The 24,087-nt window shown below is 43.6% G+C and overlaps 1 protein-coding gene across 1 annotated transcript in view; it reads right to left on the reverse strand.

The window, feature by feature from the left end:
- The window catches only part of ACTN3 (actinin alpha 3), a 196,626-nt gene that overhangs the window by 117,911 nt on the left and 54,628 nt on the right, over window positions 1-24,087 (reverse strand). Inside the window, exon 2 of the mRNA XM_085625497.1 lies at window positions 6,602-6,716. Within this exon, the coding sequence (XP_085481623.1) occupies window positions 6,602-6,716 (115 nt within the window). The remainder of the gene's footprint in view (window positions 1-6,601; window positions 6,717-24,087) is intronic.

Below are 24,087 nucleotides of genomic sequence, written 5' to 3' on the forward strand. Positions count from 1 at the left end.
CAACAACCGTGAGTTCATTCGGTTTCTTCCCACCACAGGTTAGGGTGCGCCTTAGTGTGCGCATATCATTGTGGTGCGCTGGTCCTGATGAATGCTTCGCTAAGAGCATTTTGAAGCAGAAACATGTTGACCAATTCTTCTTTTCACATTAGGATGTACCTGGTCAATTTAACCAGTTATTAAACCATCCAAAGCACTTGTTTTTACCCGTGCCTAGTTTTTCCACCATTAAATATTATTGGGAATAAAACAAAGACATTTTTAATCACTTTTTTCACTCACGTATTGCACTCACGCCATACACCAAAAAAAACCTGCTCCACTGTAGTCAGGCATCGTAGCACACCAGAGAGGCACTCGGCCTCTCTGGTGGGAACCCGATGATGAAGCATGTCACCAACTAGGTTGGTGAGTGAGGGTTCTTTTATCACAACAAGAGTGGTTTCTTTTTCCGTCTCTTTGTTTGTTGGTTGCTCTCTTCCGTTGTTGAATTGATATTGTTCAGGGGGACCAAGAGTGGCTCCATTTTCCTTCCGTCTCTCTCCTGTTGTTTATCTATAGTATAAGTAGATATACACACGACCAGATGAGAGAAGAGTTAGGACTAAATAAAAAAGGCGGGTAAGAATGAAGCTGTTTGAGACTTAGGGAGAAGAAGGAAGCAAGAGAGAGTGGTATACTGGGAAAATACAAAGAAGTAGAAAAGATGCGTGCGTCAAACATACAGACATGGATATGTATTTGGGTGTGCTTGTCACTGCTTGTAAAATTGGTCCGACGGTAGGGTGACCAGGCGTCCCAGATTTGCCCGGACAGTCCCTGTTTTTTCGCCAGCTGTACTGGCATATTTCAGGAAATTAAACTCATGTCCCCGTTTTTAGAGAGGGGCAGCTGAAAATGGTGGAAGGTGTCTTTTTATGTTTTGCAAAGCAGGGGATAGTTAGCAGCTGTTATAAGAACGCAATTTAATTAACAGGCATGGTACTGGCTTTAAAATGGCATTTTATTTATGTTCTTACTGCCTCCTCTGTAATTCTCTGCTAAGGAGCGGTCATTTTGTGCTCTGGGTAAAATTGTAGTCCTTATTCTAATTTTGGGAAACGTCCTAGTTTTTGGCTTTAAAATTATGGTCACCCTGCCAACGGGAGAGAAGTTGCTCTTGTGCATATTTACAGCGACTCGAAGGATGGCTCTGACCACAGGTTCAGATACAATGAGCACCATCAGTGCAATGAGCACCAACAGGAGAGTTCACTTGACCTCCTGGTTTGTGTGGCCGGTAGGACTTTAAGTGGATGAAAAAACTGGGGGGTCTCTCATAGGGGCGTGGCTACTGTAATTAGGGCGTGGCTTAAAACACTTAAACTAAAAATTACTGGTATTTTTTTGCTGCTTCAGTCCATTCATTCAGATATATTGCACAAGTAACATTACACCTACAATAAGCCAGGACTATTGGATTTCTCAATGATTGTAAATTGCATAAGATAAATAAGCAACAACTAGGACTTTGTTGTGTTTAATACTAAAAATGGTTTAGTTCTTGGGGGCGAGGTTGTGGCCTAAGGCTAGAGTAGCCGACCTTTGAGCTGAGAAAGCAGGTTCGAGTCTCACACCATGTGTTTCAAAAAAGTATTATGTCCTTGTGCAATGTAACTGGTGCTCATGTAAAGCGCTCCAGGTTTGAACAATATAAAACTGAAAAACGAGTCTCTTTGAAGTTACATCAAAAGCAGTGACTTTTTTTTGCTTTTTTTCACCCTGAGGGTAAAACTGGAGAGCCCAATAGGGACCCATCTGGGCAGCTGCTTTTAGAAACCGACACACCGGCTGGACCCGGCCCACTTGAAGCCCTGGTGGCAGGAATGCCACACTCTATCCACTCACCACAACTGCCATTGAATTCCAATCTGAAAGTTTCCATGGCCAGGCACTGACACCACTCCTGTCCTGTTCATGAAATATTCACAGCTGCCAAATTGCTGAGCCTGTGCAGTTAAGAAGGTGACGCTTCTTTTCTCGCAGAAGTTACACCTCGTATGACTTTGAACCCACAGACGAGGCTCGTTCCTCGCCGTCCCGCTCACCTCCTCCTGCTCCACACAGGTCGTCACCCAACTCAGACACAAGAGTGGGTATGTCCCTGTCAGGCCTCTGCAAAGAGGGACCTGATTAATTCCGCCCTCTTGATTACCTGTGCAACGGGCATCAATAACTCAGGGATGGGGTGTTGCCCTCCTTTTGGTGCTGAAAAGGCACAAAGTGAGTCCTGGCTGAGTCTGAGTCACAAGATAGCTGCCAGCACTTCGTGGTTGATGTGCTGGAAGGCAATCAGATATCACAATGAGATCTGTGCTTAGGCTCTGCCCAGATATACAAACTTCTTCTTCCTTCAATAACTCCAAAACTACTGAACGGATTTACACAAAATTACAAGAAGGGCTCCTTCTGGACAAAGATCTAACTTTCTGCCAAATTTGCTGTAATTCCCTTCAGCGGTTCGGGCTGTAGTCGTGTGTAAAATCCCTATGGGAAATGCAAATTTTTCGACCCCCCGCCTTTTTCCTCAAGCCCTGCTTGACAGACCACCCGAAAACTTTCCATGGAGAACTAGACATTTGGGAATAATTTGTGACATTCGTCAAACAACGTCAAAGTTATTAGCTTTTCCTATGGAAACTAGGCCCTAACTATAGCTACCTACTGGTGCCTGCCAGTAGCTAATATATATATATTGAAATCTGTTTTTATTTATTAACAGAATCATGGACTGGATATGACCTAAACGTTTGGGCATTTGCCCGAGATTTCTTTGCAAATGGACAGTGTGACCGACATGATGAAAAATTGATATGTTGATTCATAGCAATAAGTGATTGATATTTAAATTGTTTGTTATCCAGAGAGCATATCAGGAAACAGCAATTATTAGTGGGATTTAAATTTAAGGCGACACAATGTCATTGTAATCATGTGAAACTAAGAATAATTCTTCCCAATGAATCAACATCTAGAGCATGTACAGAGTTTTTAACATATCTAATATGATATTTTTTAAATACTATATATGTAAATCTATTAGTGATTTTAACTAATGGAGTAAGGGAGGAAGTAAAAAAAGTCGGTCTAATGTATAGTGATGATGGTGTTTCACTTACGTAGTCTGTTCACTATATCTATTTGACAAATCTGTCATGTGACCTTCATTATGTGTTTAAAAACGGTGTTCTTTTAGTGACTTCCCAGTGTGAAAAAGGCAAGTGTGCCGAAACGCGTCAAGCAGAGAAAATAAACTGAAGCTGGATGGTAAAACTCACCCAAGTGTCGGAGTCTGATTTCGGAAGTGAAATTGGAGGTGGTTTGAATATATATATATATATATATATATATATATATATTTAGAGATATAGAGATAGATAGATATAGATATCTTGATGACAATAGACGTAACCTTGCTGTATACCAGCATCGGACGGGCTCGGAGCTATGAAACACTTTTTAGACTCAAGACCAATAAGTCAGTATCAACATTCCTTGAGATGGCAAAATGGTGTTTAGAAAATAATGTTTTAATGTTTGGAAAGGACACCTTTATGCAAGTAAGGGGCATGGCCATGGGCACCTGTTTTGCCCCGAGTTATGCCAACCTCCACATGGGTTGGTGGGAGGAGCAGGTGCTCAGAGTCAAATATGCCAGAGAATGGTCTGAGAACGTTATTCTCTTGTGGAAAGGTACCCAAGAATCAACCAGGGTATTTGTCTCCGAACTAAACACCAACACATTGAATTTACAGTTCACGTCCACCAGTAGTGCATCAGAGATTTGCTTTTTGGATCTGGAGGTGTTTGTGAAAAAACAACAGGATATACACTAAGACACAGAGGAAACCCACAGCAGGAAATTCAATCTTGCACTCACGCAACTTTCCTCCAAAGAAATTAAAGTAGAGTATTCCATATGCAGAACATCTATGGATGAAAAGGAATTGTAGTGATTCAAGATCTTTGAAGGAAGCGCAGGGGCAATTGACAGAGAGATTTATTGATAGAGGGTACAGTACTCAGGTTTTAGAACAAGCCAAATATAAGGTTGAGGGAATCACCAGAGATTCATTATTGTTTTCTAATAAGACAGAAGGTAAGGGCACTAGAGGTACTAAAAATAACAAAGGCAAGAATGAACTACGAATGATCACAGGATAAAATGCCTACCCTGCTAAGGTGAGACAGGTAATGATTAGGCACTGGCATATAGTTAAGAGTGATCCAATATTAAGTAGCATAACACCACGCAAATCACTGCTAACCTTCAGATGAGCCGAATCAATGCACCAAGATCTACTTGTGAGTAGCCCTAAGGTGACAGATACAGAAGGATATTGAGGGCCAGTCTGGGTTTTCTTAGATGCCATAAATGCAAAGTGTGCAAACTTGGTCTCAGTGAGAAAGAATTTCAATCACCACTATTGGAGAGTCCATTGAAAATTTGCAGTCCCTACAACTGCAGGAGTGACTATTTATTTTATATTTTACAATACTCATACCCTAAATTATATGTAGGGAGTACTATCCATATAGCTCACTTGAGAATTCTGCACCACCTCAGGACAGTGAAAAACTCCAACAAGAGCTATCCTGTCACCAGACATATTAATGAGGTCCATGGAGGAAATATGAATGAGCTGTTTTATCATGTCATTGATTCGGTTCCAAAGAACAGAAGATGTGGAAATCGAGAACTTAAATTAAGACAGTTGGAATCAAGATATATTGTGATGTTAAATACCCAATTTCGCATGGCTTGAATTTGGATGAAGAGTTATAGGTACATATATAGTAAGGATTCTTCTCTCTAAAACAGTTAAAAGTAATTACATGTGCATATATGGAGAAATTTGGTTATGAAAATTGAGCATTTTAGAATGAAATAGTGATTAAAAAGAAAGGAAAAACAGCACTAGCACTTTACATCCACGAGAGTAGGTTTTGTTAATGTACTGTTGTAATGAATTGGTGTGATGTACAGCATAAGTACTTTATGAATAGAATTTGTTGGCAAAATATACCAATAGTAAAAAGATAGAGAGAATATATAGTAATAGGCAAACAAGTGTGTGTCAATACACAATCTTGTGCTGTGTGCAAGATAGATCATAGGGAAAATCAAGGGGTAGGAAATCCCTCTTCATTGTTTTTTAACCCTCCTTTAAGTTTAATTGTTGGAAAAATGTGAGTATTGCTTGTATATTATATGATATGCAGTACAAGTCAGGGGCACAAGCCAGTAATCGTCAGGTCTCCTTCAGGCACTAGCTAGTGACAATATGGAATAGGATTATTCATGAGAATGCTCTTTAATCTGATAAGGGGCCGAAAAATGTATATCAAATTGGCTCAGGATATTAACTTACATTTATTTGAAATGTATGTATAATTTTTACAATATTCTTAAAATGTTTCTATGATCATATTAGATACTAGAAGACTTGGTAACAGTAATATATTTTAAAAACAAAAATGAAATTACTTATTTACAAAATTAGATAAATAAAAAGTGCAAGAATAAGATGGTGCCAATTAAATAGTGGAAAAAGTGGCTTACCAACAAAATAACGAGAAAATGGTACACAGGGAAAAAGCTGCAAGGAACTGGGAGATGCACAAACAGGATGCATGGAAATGGCATTTACTTGTACAAAACTATGGTCTGAATAAAGACCAGGGAGCTTTAAATAGTGTCTCCACTGGCAGGTTCTGGATTTAGTCAAATATAAAGGGATCCCTGTTGGCCTCATTATCAGCGGACCACAGATCACAGCTATCGGCAGCTTTCTTTCAATTATTTAAAATGTTAACACAATCATCGGAGTTGAAAAAATATTTTGTATCTCTTCACACTTACTTGCCTCTGTACCTTGGTTTTGCCCTTACCAAACCACTGTTCATCTACAAGGGACAGAAGTGTTGTGGTTAAGTCAAGAATTGGCCTAGCAAACTCACAAGAATTCTTAATGTTAGGGCATAAGTGAGCCCTATCCATGAAGGGGGGGGGGTGGGGAGGGGGAGCTCCGTTGTCCCGTATGCACTCTTCACCAAAGAGAAACTAAATACAACAGCTAAAAGTTCATCTGTGGTGTCCATTCCCCTGAGCAAAATTGTCACGCTGACCCCCTACAATCGCCACCAGATTTATACTTTTGTTTTTACTTTTCCAGACCAGGGGTTTCATAAAGCTCCGTACACATGGTTCTTAGTCCTGACAAGCGCTTGAATCCCTATTACATTGTACCTCTGCCTATTAATTCAAACATACCCACAAGCCTGACTAACCAATGTTTCTCAGTACTGATTTGAATCACCTTAATGCTGGCCTACAACAACCCTGAATCCTAGGCCTGACTACTCGAGATGGTAAGCCTTTGCCTTCTTTCAATCCTGGTCAACTCTCAAACATCTGTCTCTGCATATCCAAGCATCTATGGATCTCAGTTCTAACACATCCAAACCAACAAACTCTGCTGAGATTTCACAGCAGTCAATTCCCCCACCACACCCACAAAAAGCCAATCTGACCTCAAGAGCCAGATGAGTTATCCCTTACCAGAGATGACCTCGAGCAGCAGCATGAGCTTGAGACCATTTCGGAAGTCCTCCTCAATGTTCTCAATCTGGGTCCCAGCTTTCCTCAGGTGGGAGTTACACCAGGCAGTGAAGGTCTGCAAACAGAACAGAGACACACTGAAAAACTGAAATTTCCTGCTTCGTTGTATGAGAGAATCTTGCACATCTACAAGCTATGCTGTGCCTTTTTTGTGGAAAAGGGTGAGCGCTGCTAGCATTGCTGCTGCATGCGCTATCTCTGTTGTCTGAAACGTGCACTGCAGTTGTCTGTGGTGTACATGTTCTGTAAGTGAGGAAGAATTAGCCGATGCTGTTTGTGCTGCACCTGTTCTGTGTGTGAGGACCACTTATAGACAGCTGTTGCCCACGATGCACAGGTTCTATGCCTATGAGGTAAACTGCGTTGCTGCTGTCATACTGTGAGGAAAAGTTGAGCTGGAGTTGTCTATATCTGTATTGGGTATGATGGAAGCTTGCACTGTTAGTGGTTGTGACACAATCTCAACACAACTGGAGGGAGGAGGTAAGCCGTCCTTAAACTGTTTTTAGGGAGGTGAAGTCATCTTCCTAGCAAGAGGCAGAGGGAGGTGTCTTAATGTGAGCTGTGCACTTGTGTCACATTGTGCCTTGGGCCCTCCCACCATTTCTCTCAGCCTGTGCATGCTATGCCCCTGCATGAGCTGTTAATGTGGCATCAGAGGAAGCATTTAACTCCCTGGCGGCTGCACTTTATCTCTCAGAAGAGCTGGGCGTGTGGAGGAGGAGGCTTGGAAGAGAAGAGCTTCTTTCTGGAATCTTAATTGTCCCAAAACTGATCTGCTCAATAGTTATCCTTTGATTGTGGTTCTCGCCTCAACAAGGTGTGCATGTACTTTATTTGACTTAAAACTGTACATTTGTACCCTGACTAAACTACACTATTATCTGCAGAAACGATAAGACTTACATTTGACAGAAGAGAGTAACTCGTTTTGTTTTTCATAATATTAATATGTCACTTATATCTTACCTTTATCCATGACACTTTAGACTAAAAGTTTTTGCATGTAATTCATATTACCAGATCTAAAACAACACTCACATAAATCATCTTTCAAGGATTTAAACCTGTGACCTACAGGTCACACACAGATCTCAGTTATTAAAACATGAATGCATATTTTTAATGCCAACATATAACACTTAAGGGACATACGTAACACTGTATGAGATATAGGAACATATGTCTATCTAGGTAACTGCACATAATACATCCATCTTAAAACATTGAATATGAGACTACTGTTTGTTGCTTCCACTGTAAGACATCGTGAACGTGGAGTTCAAAACCCGGCCAGCCACCGCTCTGACGTCAGAGCAATGAACACCGGTCCGAACCCCAGGCCAGAGTTCAGCGGACTGAGTTCTGGAGACCTGAGGGAGCACTTCACAGTTGCTGCTTTCCCCGCCCCTCGGGTCTCCACATATCCGAGAGGCGACGAAGTGTCAACAGCCGCCCCTCTGACATGGGATTAAAGGTGGCACTGACAAGCGGCTCTCAGAGAGTCTGACTTCCGGCTCTGAATGAAATCAGAGCGTCTGGCCATGGTTTCAGGGAGAGAATGCGCTGCAGGTTGTGCGAGGATAGCGGGATGCCTGCCTGCCACCATGTTTTTTAGGTCTCGCTGAGACAGCGAAAGCTGTCTCTTTGAGACATTTTGTAAGTGGGTTTTCAAAAGTGCTACCCACATGATTTTGCTGGCCTAGAGCGTGAGTGCACGATGACGTGCACGTGCACAGCTGCTCCTTGCATTCACCCCTCCCTTCTCACCCAGCCCTTTGATGCTCTGCTGTATCTCCCTCCTCCCTGGGCGTGAAGGGAGACAGAGCCATCGTGCTTGATTAATGGCTTTGCATTGCCATGTGTTCCAGCAATAAACATGCCCGAGGCACCAGCCGAGCCAAAGGCACACGGAGACATTCTCTTTACCCTCGTTAGTCCCTGTATCTCTATTTCATTCAGAAGCTCTTGCTTTTCCTACCTTTCTGCCCAGCGATTTGCTTGTTTATCAGTTTTCACTGCGCTTATTTATTTAATTATTTTACCCCCGATTTGCTTTCATTGCACTTGTATCTTCTATCCGCTCCCTCCCAAAGCAATCTTTTTTAAGCTTTCCCCGCGCTTGTTCATTTAATTATTTTACCCCCGATTTGCTTTCACCAAGCTTGTATCTTCTGTCCGCTCCCTCCCAAAGCAATCTTGTTCACCAGACGGCCGGGGGTAGGGGAAAGCTCAGCTGATGGAATGGATGGTCGAACCAGTTTTTCACTCAGTGACTTGGGGACGTCTACTGAGGGTTTCAGAGTGTGCGTGTACATGTGTGGGGAGGAGGGGGTTCCCTTTCCCATAGCGACAGTGGCTAGAGACATCCTTTCATAGAGCGAGTTTGCGATATAGGGAAATGGCTGGGCCACTTCGGAACCTCACCCCCCCCCCCCCAGGGAAGACGGAGGATGTGGCTACCTTTTCCACAACAGCTTAGCTGGGGCAGCCTTTGGCCGAGTGACAATACACCAATATTTAACCACTGAAGGGCTTGCGGCCAGCCATGCCCTACAGGGTGTCGACGAGTCAATGTGGGTACACAGGAAACACCCGCCTCTGCCATACCTTAGTGTATACATTGATCTACTTTAGGTTTTCTATAGCGCGAACTAAGCCTGTAGGTTAGCAGCCATTGGGCACAGTATACACATTACGACTACACATTGCAGAGCACAATATTTTACTTTAAAACAATCGTATATTTAATGCAAGCTTTCCAATGTCTTTCTCTTAGCAAGGTCAGATGCTACTCTGTATTTTCTAGTTACTATTTCGTAGTTGTATCTTGTTTGTTACCCTGGACACATCTTGCTTTGTTGTGAAGCGCTCTATTGCCCATGGGCTAAGTCTATAAAATAAAGAGCAGAGCATCGCCAGTGCCTTGTTGTTCTGTCAGGCATCCAACAATGGCCTGGGTGTGGGGGTTTGTAATCAGCCCCTGTCCACGGGGAGGATAGGGGGACATTGTCCTTATGGTGACAGAGGCGGGCCCTCACCCCAGGGGTCGGTGAAAGAAACAACTCTTGCTGCTGAGAAGCCCCCTCCCAGTGGGTTGTGAAGAGCCCCTTTCCTGGTTCAGAGGGCTCTGCATGCACCCCCCGACGAGCAGCTGTGAGCGGCAGGCCAGGTGAATGGACCCGCACCCCAGGAGCCGGGGAGACCGGTGAACTCCCACCCCTTCCGTACGCCCATCCCCCCCAAACTTTCCATATTACTTAAGTGACCAAAAGGGAAGCACACACAGCCTGTATTCCCTGTTAAAAGCCTTATGCAAGCAGCTGCAGACAAGAGACCCGACCCCCGCGAAGGCCTCCAGGCAGGGGGCGGTCCTGCATGGAATTCTGTTCACTCAGGTAACATCCAGCTGGATCCAGTACAGATACTGCTCTGAATGTAAAACCTGCGGCACTAGCCAATCTCGGTGCTGGCGCTGGGGCCCCATTGCATCCCATATCACCTCCCAGAAGAGCTCGCAGCACTACAGCACACCGCCGTGCACCCAGCACACCCTGTGCGCTCCAGCACACGGTAGTGCACCCAGCACACCCTAGTGCGCTCCAGCATACTGAAGTTCACCCAGCACACCCTAGTGCGCTCCAGCACACCCTAGTGCACCCAGCACACCCAAGTGCGCTCAAGCGCCTCTCTCTGCACCATCTTCTTCTGTTATCCTCTTTTGTTTCATCATCCGTTCTTTCTCTCTCAGCTGAGCTGCCCTCACTTTCTTTTGTCCCTCTTTACTCTCACTGTTTCAACCTCCTGTCTTTCTGTCTCTGCATATATCTTTCTCACCATAGTTGTTCTCTAATTTTCACACTCTCTAGTAGTGCTACTGCCTGTGAACTCTAAGTCTACGTTCAGTAGCATAACGCTGCTTCTGGCACTATCATTGTCGGCTGTCAAATTCTGCTTGGTCTGTATACGTTCAACTATATGTGAATGTCTGCTCAATACTCCAATGTGTAATACTACTAAAGGACATAAACCTATTTTGGCTTGTATTTTTGTCAACTTTCTATTTTATAACCGCGCAACCCCCTCAGATGTGTCAGCAAAAATTACCTTTTGTCCAGAATTTTGACACTTTCTCCTGAATTTTTGTCCTGAATTGTGACCATTTGTCCTGAATGTTTACTGTCACTGTTCAGATTTCACCTTCTTGCCAGGTGTTCACCCTACCCCCAGCACCTCCCGGTGCAGCACTGTGCACCCCAGCGCACCCTAGTGTAGCCCCTAGCACCCTCCAGCAGAGGCCGTTGTACCCCAGTGCGCTATAGTGAAGCCCATAGCACCCCCCAGCGGAATTCAGTGTATCCCAGCGCAACCAAGTGCAGCCCGCAGGACCTCACAGTGGAGCTCAGTATACCCCAGCTCTCTCTAGTGCAGCCCGAAGCATCCCCCAGCGGAGCTCAATGTACCCCAGTGCACCCTAGTGTAGCCCATAGCCTCCCTTAGTGGAACTCAGTGTACCCCAGCGCACCCTAGCGCAGCCCATAGCACTCCATAGCAGAGCTCAGTGTACCCAAGCACACCCTTGTACAGCCTCTAGCACCCCCGCGGAGCTCAGTGTACCCCAGAACACCCTAGTGCAGCCCATAGCACCCTGCCAGCGGAGCTCAGTGTACCCCATCGCACCCTAGTGCAGCCCATAGCATACCCCAGCACAGCTCAGTGTACTCCAGCACACCCTAGTGTAGCCCACAGCATCCCCCAGCAGAGCTCAGTATACCCCAGTGCACCCTAATGCAGCCCATAGCCCCCCCCGCAATAGATTTCACAGTTACAAAAAATTTAGCTATTGCCATTTTACATTAGAATGCATTTTATTTATGTTTTACAAAGGAAAAACAAAACAAAATAACAATGTCATTTACAATGTCAATAGCTCAAAATAATGTCATTGCAAGACCTATTGCATTGCAAATGCTTGTTTCCTTTAAGTTATCGATCCAGCTTGTGTCAGTAGCTAAAAAAATAAATCGTGACTGCATCATTTTGTAGTTGTGCATTCATGGTGGTTACACCTACAAAGTGATGCGGCTATCGGCGTCAACATTTCTTTTTTAATTGTTTTGCCATGCTGCACAGCATCACATGAGTAAAACTCATTGACCAAACCAATAGGTCCCAAAGGCGAGACCTAATGGCTTTGCCAATGGTTGTTTGTTTTTGGAAGTGCTGTCTGTTTGGGGTAGCCTCTTGTTAAGGCATTGTGCTATTCACTAATCATACTTTGTATGTTTGTTTTACTTTGGTGTCATGATAACATACAGGTAGATGAATTACTTGTTTTGTTAACAACGTTATGTTGTGCCTGCCTATAGACTTTATTCCTCTTTCCGAATAGGCAACTCTTAAATAACACATAGAAAATTGTCATTACTGTATCATTCTTTCAAACCAAAAGTGACTTGGAGAGCAGGGCTTCCATTTTTAGGTCTCGTGCCTAGCAAAGCAGTGCGTAGCACTGCTCGCACAGCGAAAGTCCTTTTGTCCGGGGTTCTGAAACGGACGCTGGAATTGTACACGCTTGTGCGTGTGTTTTTAGTTTTAGCTTCCGTTATTGGGCTTTGAGTGCGTGTTTTTTTAAAACAGAGCACGCAATAGGCCAAAGGCGGGCGCATTGCTCTGCCCATAGCCTATTGGTGTCTGTTATGCGCACAAAAACCCATGTGGTTTCAATTATCGTGCCCAGACACGGGCGAGATAATTGAAAACATATGGCTCGCTGTGGCGCGCGCGTGCACACCACTAGCGAGCGTGTTTTTTTTATACAATAGCGAGCTTTCAGTGCCGCTTGTTGCATGTGTGATGGGCTCTGTGACATGGTGTGCGAAGTCATGAGCCGCGCATTGGGAACAATCGTGATTGGGTATCACACATTTTTTCGTGATGAAAGTTAACAAGTCATTTTTTTTTCAATGTTGTTTTACTGAAACTCTACCTGTCTTTTTCAATATGGCACAGTGAATTGAACACTCCTCTGTGATTTATATAGTGATCTGCAGGTGAACAATTTTGAATCATAGCAAGGCTGATTCAGTCATCCATCCTTCCGACGGCGGTAAACTGAGTATGATAACATTTTAATTTTCAGCTCTTAGAAAGGAGAAAAAGTAATATTAAGTGCTACAGAAAAAACGATTTTTATTAATACATACAAATCCTAATGCATACGAATCCTATACACCTAGATCATATTATCACTACGGTCATTTTTAGTAGTGAATACGTTTTGTTTGTGTTTGCCTATGTGCACGCATTCTTCCCTTTTGTGTATTTGCCTTAATTTTATCGACCTTACATTTATTTCTGACTCCCATTAATGCTTTAGTATATAGTATTTTTACTCTCCATCTGGAACCAGATATTTTTTCTGAGGTCCAAATACCAGCGACGGCCCATATAGGGCGTGTTACCGGGGCGGTGACGTGGGGCAGAGGAGGGGCAGGGTGGGGGGTTGCAAAATGCGGCATACGGCCGATTGCAGGGTAGTTACGAAAAAAATAAAGAAAACGAATTTTGTTTTGCGCTCTGCATCGCATTTGGCGATGCTGCGCGCGCAACGAAATTCGTTTGTTTTTTTCGTAACTTACCTGCAATCGGCCGTTTGCCGCATTTTGCAATCCCCCACCCTGCCCCACGTCACCGCCCCGGTAACACGCCCTATACGGGCCGTCGCTGCCAAATACAATGTACACCTATATTAGGCAACGCGGCTTGTTATTAAGAGAGGCTGGTGTTCAAACATTTTCCCGTCAGGCTGTGCGGCCAGTGACACATTCAGCGTACCTTGTGGGACAATCCCAAGCATCAGAGATTCGTCCTGTTGCCATGGCAATACAACCTCACTCCTAAAGGAGGTTTTGCCGTTTCCCAGCACAGCCTGATCATTTCTGACAGTGCTTTAAATAAAACTGCAAATCATACTCTGTAAACGTGATACCCGAAGCTAATTTTTTCCCCCACTTCCCTACACGCTGAATTTGCTGCTTTCGAAGTGTGACTAGCAAGTACTATAGATGTCACTCATTTATGTTATATTAAAAGCAGGGGCGTAGCTGGCATCGGAGCTGCAGGTACAGTGGCCCCGGAACCCACTGATCTCTGACGTGCTGTATTTTACCACCGCCAACAGCTTTCACCAAGGCCTATGGCATCCATCCTGGCTCCTCTATTGATTCAGAGATATTTGAATAGCGCACATTATGCAGATGGTATGACTTAGAAGCGCAAGCATAAGTCTGACGAACTGTCCAACACGGTATTCCAGTTTTCGTCAAACTGCGGTTCGATTCTGCTTGTTCCAAAATTAACTTTCCTTACCCACACTGATCCCAAATGAAAACATTCTAGCCACAAATGTAACTCAATACTAGCGAATCTGTATTTATAAATTGAGTGCAAATTTCAATTGGTCAGTAACGATGCTGTACATTAAAAGGTTCTTTGTAAAGCAATGTTTCAGAATTGCTAAAATAGTTGAGCATTTATTATGTTTCACCTACAGACCATCTTTAGCTGTCTGTTTTCGAAAATACCTCTTTTCAACAATATCAAAACTTTGAGGTGGGACAACCCATTGCTTACAATTGGTTAATTTTCTTGTCATTCTTTTTTTCTTACTTCTTAATCAATTACTTTTTTCCATATTCTTGTGTTTCCTGGAAAATATCTTTTTAAGTCGAGCCTGGGCAGCGCATGCTCTGCTCTGCGAGGCAGGCTGTATTGAGGTAGGGACTTGAAGCTCTGCCCACAATGTTCATTGGCTTTTGTCATTGTACACTGTAAACTGTGGCTGTTCATTGGTCAAAACGCTTTGTAATCCCTCCTAAGTACCTCCTTGCTCATTTTGTAACCTCTCATGGCGACTCCCCCTGTTACGTGTGTCGTTGCACAGTAGCCTTTAATTACAGCCTCCAAGCATTATTTTCTCAAATAGCTTTAGCCTGCCTGCGACACACTCTCTCCTAATGCTTTTAAAAAAATGTATAGCACGCATTTGCAATGCAATAGGTCTTGCATTTGCAAGAGTTTAAGCTATTGGCATTGTAAATGACAATGCCTTTTGTTTATCTGTTTTAAAAACAACACAAATAAAAGGCTTTGTTATTTACAATGCCAATAGCTCAAACTCCCATAAATGCGAGACCTATTGCATTGCAAATGCTTGTTTTGTTTTTTTCCGGGACAAGCTGTAGAGGAAGATGTTGAGGGTAGGGAGGGGGGTTGGAAGGACGTCGGGTTTGCATGTATTTCAGAAATATCGGGATGGGGTGGAGGACAGTGTTTGAGGATTGTGCGTGACCGTGGCTGGCTACCAGGTACGTTGTGTAACTGGACGAGATGAAGGCACAATTGATGGTGTGGGCACCTGAGGGAGGTACGTTCTGTAAAATTCGGGTGAGGGGAGTTGCACAAAGAGTGTTAGGGAGTGGCTGGCTGGATACTATAGAGTCCAAAGATGAGCCAAGGTGACTTCTTCCTCTGAAGCTCAACAGGCAGCACTGCATTGTATTGCCTCGGTTGCCAGCCTCGCCCAGCTCCACTCCTGCATTCATTCCATCCCGTCAAGAAACAGCAGGTGAATGGAATGTATGGTAGGCAGCTTCAAGGCAGGCTCCACCCCACATATACTAACCAAGTAAATGTGACTTTTAATATCCAGTCAGCGGAGGGGGCTACAGGAGAGTGGCATTTCTGTGTACGGCATCTCTATGCGCCCTTGTTCCCTGCGCAGGAGGGCAGGACTGAAGAGGGGCCATGCATGCCAAAGTTGTAGATGATTGTCCTTCAATTAAGTCGAACTTTTCATCTCAAGGTTCCGAGTAGAACCATAGACTACTCGAGCTGTGTTTTTGTTGTCTATTTGATGTCACTTGTAACTCAGAGGAAAGTAAACCTCGTTCTTGAAAGATACTATCCATTATGCTATATGTTGAGTATGGCACACACTGAAAATCATTGGCTTGAACACCCGATTTGCGACTCCTTATTCACTGCTGTAGGGCAACAGCAGTAACAACATCATACATTGTATATGCTAAGTAATACTTGCATTTAATTAGTACTGACATTTTAGGAGGGAATCTTGCACTGCTGGTCTGTGCTGCCCTCTATCTTGTGTGTTAGGTTATCTTGAACGTCTGCTTCTCGGGTTGAAAATTTTAAGCAAGATACTAATGGCAGGTGGTAAGAGTGACACCCTGCCTCCTTTGACCCCCAGATTACATCAATGCTCTAATCCATGGACGTCAATTAGGGGTCCCCAGGGGTCGCAACTGTGACCCCTAGGCCACCCGTTGCGACCCCTGCTACCCTGCTTGCAACCCCTGCCTGCTTGTCAGCCATGGCTAGCACTCTGGTGGCATAAAATCAGCCACAGCTTGCGCAGCTCTTAATTGCACTGCTGTGCTAAAGCTCTGCCTGCAGAGATATCAGGATGTCCTGCAAACTAGGCCTGGGTGGGGGAAAGAACTTGTCTCACTTGTTGCTATTGTGACAACGGGCCAGGGTGGCCGGCAAAGTCCTTAATTTGATACATTGTATGTATCTGATGAGGGCCTGGGCCAGGAAGCTGAGCAAGAAGCATGTGAGCACAAAGCATGCACAGCATGACTGAGTAGGATTGGACAGTGACTAACTACACGTGCTGTAGCTAGCAGCACGTATGTAAGTGCAAGCACGCACCTGCAGCACCCTACACCTAGCTGAGGATGTGGTGCCTGTGTGGAATGTGTACCACCAAGTTTGGGATTGCCGACCGGGTCCCAGGGCTGTCAATCTGGTAGCGCGAATGCATTACCAATGATGACGGCTCTGGCAAAGATTATTGGCCAGCCCCCACATGGCAATAAAAGCCGTGCTGACACAGCATGGCCTCGGAGTCGAGTAGGACTGGTGCCTGCTGTGTGGGTGCTGGGTGTCAAGACTCTAGAGTGACTGACTAGAATCGATTAAATTCGGGACCGGGTCACTTAATTGTCACTCTCTGACTGAGTCGAACGGTTGGACCTTGGGCGGGCCGCAGGGCAGGGCAGGTCATGTGAGAGTGAGTGACTGAGTTGTCACATCGACTACACTAGAGTCTCGACCCTCCAACGCCCCCTGAGGTAGTGCCGTTCTTTGTGACTCCTATGAGCTGCAGGCCCTGGGAAAACCTCTAACAGTAGCAACAAGTAAATTATGATAAGATTATCTGTTTTTGGAGTTGACACAAGATTTTCAAATGCCCTGCAAAACTTCAGAAATTACTGTTTAAGAGCACACATTTCAGGTTCAATCATTCTAGAGGTCTAGCCATCGTTTAGGTAATGAGAATAACACATTAATTGCCATAGTTTATGTTGAACACTGCATCCGTGTAGCCGCAGCATGCGCACACCGGTCTGTGAGTGCTCAGTGGCGTAACGAAGGTTGAAGGGGCCCCCCTGCAAGGTACACAGAGGGGCCCCACTCCGGATTTAATACAGAGCTCTCCGGCGTGAGTACAGTGCTGAGGGGGGCCCCTGCAGCTCGGGGCCACCCCGCACTGCAGGGGATGCGGGGGCCTCTGTTACACCCCTGTGAGTGCTGGTAGACTGGCCAACAAGATATTGCCTGTTTTGAAGACCACCAAGGCTGGAATGGCCCTACAGGGCATTGGGCGACGGTCAGGCATTTCACCGGGAGGCTGGAAGGGTGGGAAGCAGGTTTTGCTAGCGGTGTCATTTTTATAGCAGTGAAGCAGTTTTACAAGCACTGCAAAGCTCCTTGTATATTCAGCAGAAATAAAAGTGTCAAGTTAACTCTGGTGATTTATTGATGTATTTGCTGGATAGATAGGGGAATTTTGTCTTCTGGCAGTTTTCACTTATCTAAGTTAGCACAGAGGGTTAATATGCCTACCGCAAAGAATGTGTACCATGCATAACAAAGAACAATATTTTGTGTGGATAGCTGCTTTTGTCACAAGGATTTCATTTTTTTTTTTTAACTAGTGAAGAGATGGGACGTATACTTTGTATCGGGTTAAGGACAGAACGAGTACGAATACCATCCCGGTAATCACTAATGAAAGGGGCTAGCAGGTCACAGCTCAGATACTTATTTGTGAAGAATTACATAGCTACTATCAAAAGCTTTACTAGGAGGACGAGGCACCCCCAGTACAATTCACCAATCAATGTATTGGTAAGCATTATCATCGGGTGTTGACCGAGTTACAGAGTTCTAATCTCAAGGCCTCAATCTCCCTATTGGAAGTGGAGAATTCAGTAAGACAGCTAGCTAGAGGCAAAGTGTCCGGTCCTGATCAGATCTCACTGGCGTTCTATGCAGCCTTTGAATGCCTTGTGCTCCTTCTCTGCGACCTCTTTAACTCCTTTGAGCTTTCAGGGCAGGTCCCCAAAACCTGGTCAGGAAAAGGGAAAGACCACAGGCTCTGTGGGTAATATCAGCCAATCTCATTGATTAACACGGATTCCAAAATATTTACTCGTATCCTTGCTAACAGACTTTCTTCTGTGATTGTAGACCTGGTTGATGAGAATCAACACAGGTTTATACTAGGAAGAGATACCACAGCCTATACGGACGTGGCCATCTCTGCTATGGAAGTTGTGTAGGGCGGATGGGCACTCAGTCAGAATGATAATGTTTGATGCTGAAAAAGCAATTGATCGGGTTTATTAGTTGTTCCTATGGGCAATGATGGGGCCTGGTGGCTTTGGTCCTGGGTTTACTAATTGGATCCAACAACTATGCAGAGGGTTAAAGGCTAAGGTGCTCTTCTCAGGTATTCCTTCAGATCCTATAAGTATTAGTGGGGGCACCCGCCAGGGGTGTCCTCTCTCACCCCAGCTATTCATAATTTACATTGATCCATATGTCCAAGCTTTGAAAATGGCCTAGCATCTCTCTCCATTGCGAATCCATCAGCTACAGATCAAGGTTTTAGCCTTTGCGGATGACGTAGCAATCTTGACCTCTGCCCCTAGCGCTGCCTTGACCACTATAGATACAATTGCTAGTCAATTTGGCTCAATCTCAGGGTACAAATTAAACATCGATAAGACTCAGGTCTTGTCAAATGTCTCCACCCCGGACCGATGTCGACGCTGAGTATGCACTGCAACATACCTGGAGGTTGAGTTGTCATTAGAAATAGAAGAAATAATTTAATCTAATTTTGGCCAGTTGTTCACGAGAATAGAGGAGACGTTCAATAAGTAAAATAGACTTCATCTAGGGATAATTGGGAGATGTAACCTGATTGAAATGATCGTGTTGCCTCAATATCTTTACCTGTTCGGATGTACACCTACTTATCTTCCTAAAATCTTTTTTTAAAGATTGAAGTATCTTGGCAGAAATTCATCTGTAGTTATAGGAAGCCTAGAGCAAATATACACCTACTTCAATTGTCACGTGAAAAAGGGGGGGTCTCTCATTACCGGGTTTGACCCTTTATTATTTTGCTGCATTCATGTCCTGATTAAGAAAGGTGCTTGGTAGGGAACCATGGAAGCAGGGACACATGTTTCCAGAGTACCTACCTTGGGGTGAGGTAATTGTGCCCTGCTGTGGTATCATTGACACAATCTACTTTAAAAGAACTAGGTTTAAGACCCTGCAGGTGTATCATTTTATCTGGTCTAACCTAAAAAAAGAAATGCTGGATATCGAAAAAGAAATGCTGGATATCGGACTCTATAATGCATATACACATTTGGGCTACAATCCCAACTGACCTCGCCAAGTGCATGAAAGCTTCCTGACATGCTGGGAAGGCCCTCAACCCTATAAATTATTTGAGGTAGGTAATCTACTCCCATATGAGATGGTGCAACAAATGTTCTCTCACCCTCATGCTGGATTTTTTCGCTATTTACAGCTAAGACATTTTCTGGGAAGTGTGAAGGCTGAATATCTATGTTGTACTCAATGTAATTTTATGGACTGTTTAATAAATAGCCCTCTTAAGGGATCCATTAGCCTGGCCTACAGGATGATCTCTTCAGTGGAGGCTAAGGCTAGAGACCGGGTGGACCCCTTTCAATCTAGAGTGCATAAATGGACCCGACATCTTGGCTCAGAGATTACAGTTGAGGATCTCAGGCACAGTAATCTGCTTGCACAGATTGTCTTAAATGTTTCAAAGGTCACAGTTCATCATTACGAGTTTATAAATAACTTTTATCTTATACCCTATTGTCTTTATGTTATGAAGGTTAGGCAGATCCGCCCAATAGCAAGGCTGCCTTTTCTAGCCAAACTAGTAAAAAGAGTCATGAATGAACAGATGACATCTTTAATTTAAAAACAGTGGACGTGGGATGGAGACGGCCCTTACAGTTGCTACTGAGGAGATCCGAGCAACCCTAGATAGAGGTGGAAGAGCGGCCTTGGTCTTACATGACCTCTCCGCAGCATTTGATATGGTCGACCATGTGCGCTTGGTCGACCGTTTAAGCACTTTAGGAGTCAAGGGCAAAGTGATTGCTATACTCAAATCCTTCCTCTCCTCTGGAGTTCAATCTGTTCAGCTTTGCGAATACACCTCTGAATCCTATGTGTTACTATGCGGGGTTCTTCAGGGCTCATCTTTGAGCCCATCTTTGTTCAACATCTAGGTTACTCCACAGCACTGATCTGATTAGATCCTTCAGGTTCTCATTGATCTCATATGCTGATGATACCCTGATAATTGTATCCCTTTCCAATTCAAACCAAGGTATCTAGGAATCCTTCCTCAACTGTATGTCCGCAGTCAGTGAAAAAACTGTCTAAAATTAAATTCAGCTAAGACAGAGGTGATCTTATTTGGCCATAATACATCATTTTGAACCCCGGCATACTGGCCCAAGATATGGGGACTCTTCCCATCCCTAAGAATGAAGTCAGAAACCTAGGAGTCCTTCTGGACAACAAACTAACATGCAAATATCAGGTCAATGCAGTCACCTCCTCGTTTTTCTTCACATAAAAAACCTTGATGACATTTAAAAATGTTACTCCCCATGACCTTCTGAAATCAGTGGTGATTGCTGTAGTACTTTCACGTATTGACTACTGCAATGACCTCTATCTCAGCTTGCAAGTTAACACCATGCGAAAACTGCAGATTGTACAGAACTCTGCAGGCAGAATGTTAAAAAATCTGCCTACATTCCAATCTGCTATCCCAGCGTTGAATGATCTTCACTGGCTTCCAGTCAGAAAGCGAGCTGCTTTTAAATCTTTATGTATTGCCTACATGGCGCTGGCAGGGAGATGTCCGGAGTATTTGGAAAAATAAATTCTGCTGGTACATTCCTAACAGACCTCTTCGATCCAGCCTGGCAAAACCAGTTGTTGTGCCTCGCCGCAGATTGGCCACATGGGGGGGGAGAGGCTTTATGAAAAATACCACACTCCTCTGGAATGAACTTCCTCTTGAACTAAAAACTGCCCCCACTCTTCTTATCTTCAGGAAAAAATAAAAAATGTGGCTCTACTGTAAATAAAACAATCCAACCAGCTAATAGTTCAGTAGCCTATCATGCTCAGATCAGTACCAAGATGCATTAGGGCATTAGTGCGCTTTACAAAAACACAAACATCCAAAATCAAATCATGCTTTCATTGTATGGCTGAACAGGCAGAAGCCATCCCTGTTTTTCCTTCTTGCCCGTCAATTAAGCCTTTTTGGGAATCAGTGGCGGGGAAACTGAACCAGGCTTTCCCAGCTAAAGACTTGTGGGATTCCAAAAATTATTTTTGTGCACTCTCCTGATTTCCCATCACATTTAGCTGGGATATATTTATTTGCTATTACGCTGGCCAGATAAGTTCTGTCACGGCACTGGTTGCTCAAAGAGTCTCCCAATTCTATGCTCTTGTGGCACAAATTTGTGAACACTGGTTTGCTGGAAATGTCCTTAGTTGATAATGAAGAATGTAGGGCAGGTGAACAAGAATCTGGGACCCAATGAGGGGGATGTTAAGCCGTTTTTTGGACTCTTCAGGGTTGGTCATGACTTATTATTATCGTTAACTAAATCAAGTGTTTTCTTATCCATTTGAGTATTTTATGTGATTTCAATTATCCATTTGCACCTTGTATTATAGGTATGGCTTGTTGACTGTTGCGTATTCCTTCGCTCGGGTATACATGCATTTGTCTGTTTTATTTTGTGTGACAGGATCTGTATCACTTAAGTATTTGTCATTTGGCGAAAATTAAATAAAGGAAAAAAACAGATTCTGTTGTTACTGTACAGTTCATAAGTTACATTCGTAATCTAGCACAGTGAGGGATGAACTGCCATCTAAGAGCTGCATGTAAGCTGTATGTTACAGGTTAGAAAGTTATGTTTTTCCAGTCTTTCTATCCTGATGTTGCTAAAAAAGGTTTGTTTGGGTAGAGATAAATTCTTATTATTAAAGTCAACCCTAACCACTGTCTTATGTTCTGAATCCTGGGTTTGTGCTTCTCCCGGCCAAGTACTCTTAAAAGGTGCTTACCAGTATGGATGACATGTGAATCCTGCACCTTGTAGTCTACTTTGACATATGTGACATTTTCTATACACTGATTTACACATGTATGATTAATTGTCTCAGTATGTGTGTGTGATGGATTTTGAAAATGTGTAAAGTTTTTCTTTAGGAGCAGTGATTAATGAAGTTATGCTTAAATGTGGACTGCAACATCTGCATTTGCAAAGCAAGCATTCATGCCTTTGGGCATTCTGGCTGTTAGATAAGATATGTGTTGCAGGTAAGGTAAGTTAATGCTGAACAAGCATATTACTAATCAACCAAAATACTGTATCAGTGATGTGTATGTTTTCTGTAGAAGAAATTAATGATAGTAAACCTGTTCAATGGCTCCACAGGATAAAGAAGTATGCATACCATGTCATGGAAAGGAAGATTGCTGGGAGAACCTGACCTGCATTAAATAGGACTGCTATCTACGTTCCAAGACTGAAAATTAATTACATGGCACTCTTAGTTTCTAAAACAAATGAGAAAGAAAACTTGTTTTGAACATTATAGGCCCATAAACCTTCCCATTTTATGTTATTTGATATTGATAATGGCTGATTTCAACTACACTAGCGTATTTTCCATTGTCGTTCACTATTTGATAGGTTGTAATCAATGCTACATTATCTAAATTGTATATCTGAAGATACTACCTGAAACAATGTATGTTGCTCCATTCTCAATAGGATTTGAAGTATGTCTGTTTATAGGGTACTTCTTTTGTATCTGTAGAGATTTTCCAGCCTCTGTGTGTTATGTAAGTAAACAAAAGTTAGATTTATCACTTCCTGTGATAGCACTGAGCCAAAGTTCATACAATGTCACTTCCTTTGGTTTCATGGGGTCCAAAGGTCATGTGATGTCACTTTCTGTGATGTCATCAGGCCAAATGCCTTGCAATGTCACTTCCTGTGAAATCATCGGGGTGGGTCAAAGGGCAGGTGATGCCACTTCCTTTGATGTCACCAGGTCAAAGTTTGAGTGAAGTCGCTTCCTGTGAAATCAGGCAGGGGTCACATGGCATATGATGTCACTTCTCCTACCCCTGGCATTTTGATGAATCAACATCCATGCTAATCCCTTACCATAGGCCTTCAACTGTCTCATATTTACTACAATAAGGATGGGGGCAGCAAGGAGCAGAAACCACAGAAAATAAACACAGGCTTGATTTAGAGTTTGAAGTACGGATATCCAGTCAGTCTTAATACAATATCCCAGGTGCACAGGATTTGTTTCACATTTGTAACAGAGTACTGTGTACCAAACTCTAAATCAGACTCACGGTTGTTAAATTCCTGGAAGTGGAACCAAAGGGATACTACCTCAACCCGTCTGGGTGGCCAAGCAATACACAAAGGCTAAGGCAGCCGTAGGAGCTGTACAGACTGCCAGTTGGTTCACTGTAATGCAAAGGATGCTAATGAGCCAGCTTGGGTGAGGCCCATACTCAAGCCTTGGACGACCCATGCAGACTTTATAATGCTGTTTGGAGAAGGTCCTTTGAAAGAGGAGAAAACAAAAGGGGAGTTGACTAGCCTGTATGTGCTCTTGTGATGTCGTCTATAAATCCATATTTGTAAAGCGTGAACTACTCACCCTTACGTCTATCAGATTACAAAACAGTGAGAGGCATAAGAAACTACTGAAGATGTGCTACTTGCTCTCCTCAGATACTGTAGCCCTACTGCACATAAACAATCATTAAAGGCGATTTGCTCCTTCTATGTGTGCTGCAGAATTCAGCACACACAGAAAGAGCAAAAACTAGGAGAAATAGGAATATTTCTCCTTGTTGCACCAATATAACACCTGTTGTTCTATGGCGTCAGTTTTTAGAGGTGCCTTAGATATACAGATCCTTGTAA

This window comes from Triturus cristatus, chromosome 9 (genome assembly GCF_964204655.1).
Source record: "Triturus cristatus chromosome 9, aTriCri1.1, whole genome shotgun sequence".
Lineage (NCBI taxonomy): Eukaryota > Metazoa > Chordata > Amphibia > Caudata > Salamandridae > Triturus > Triturus cristatus.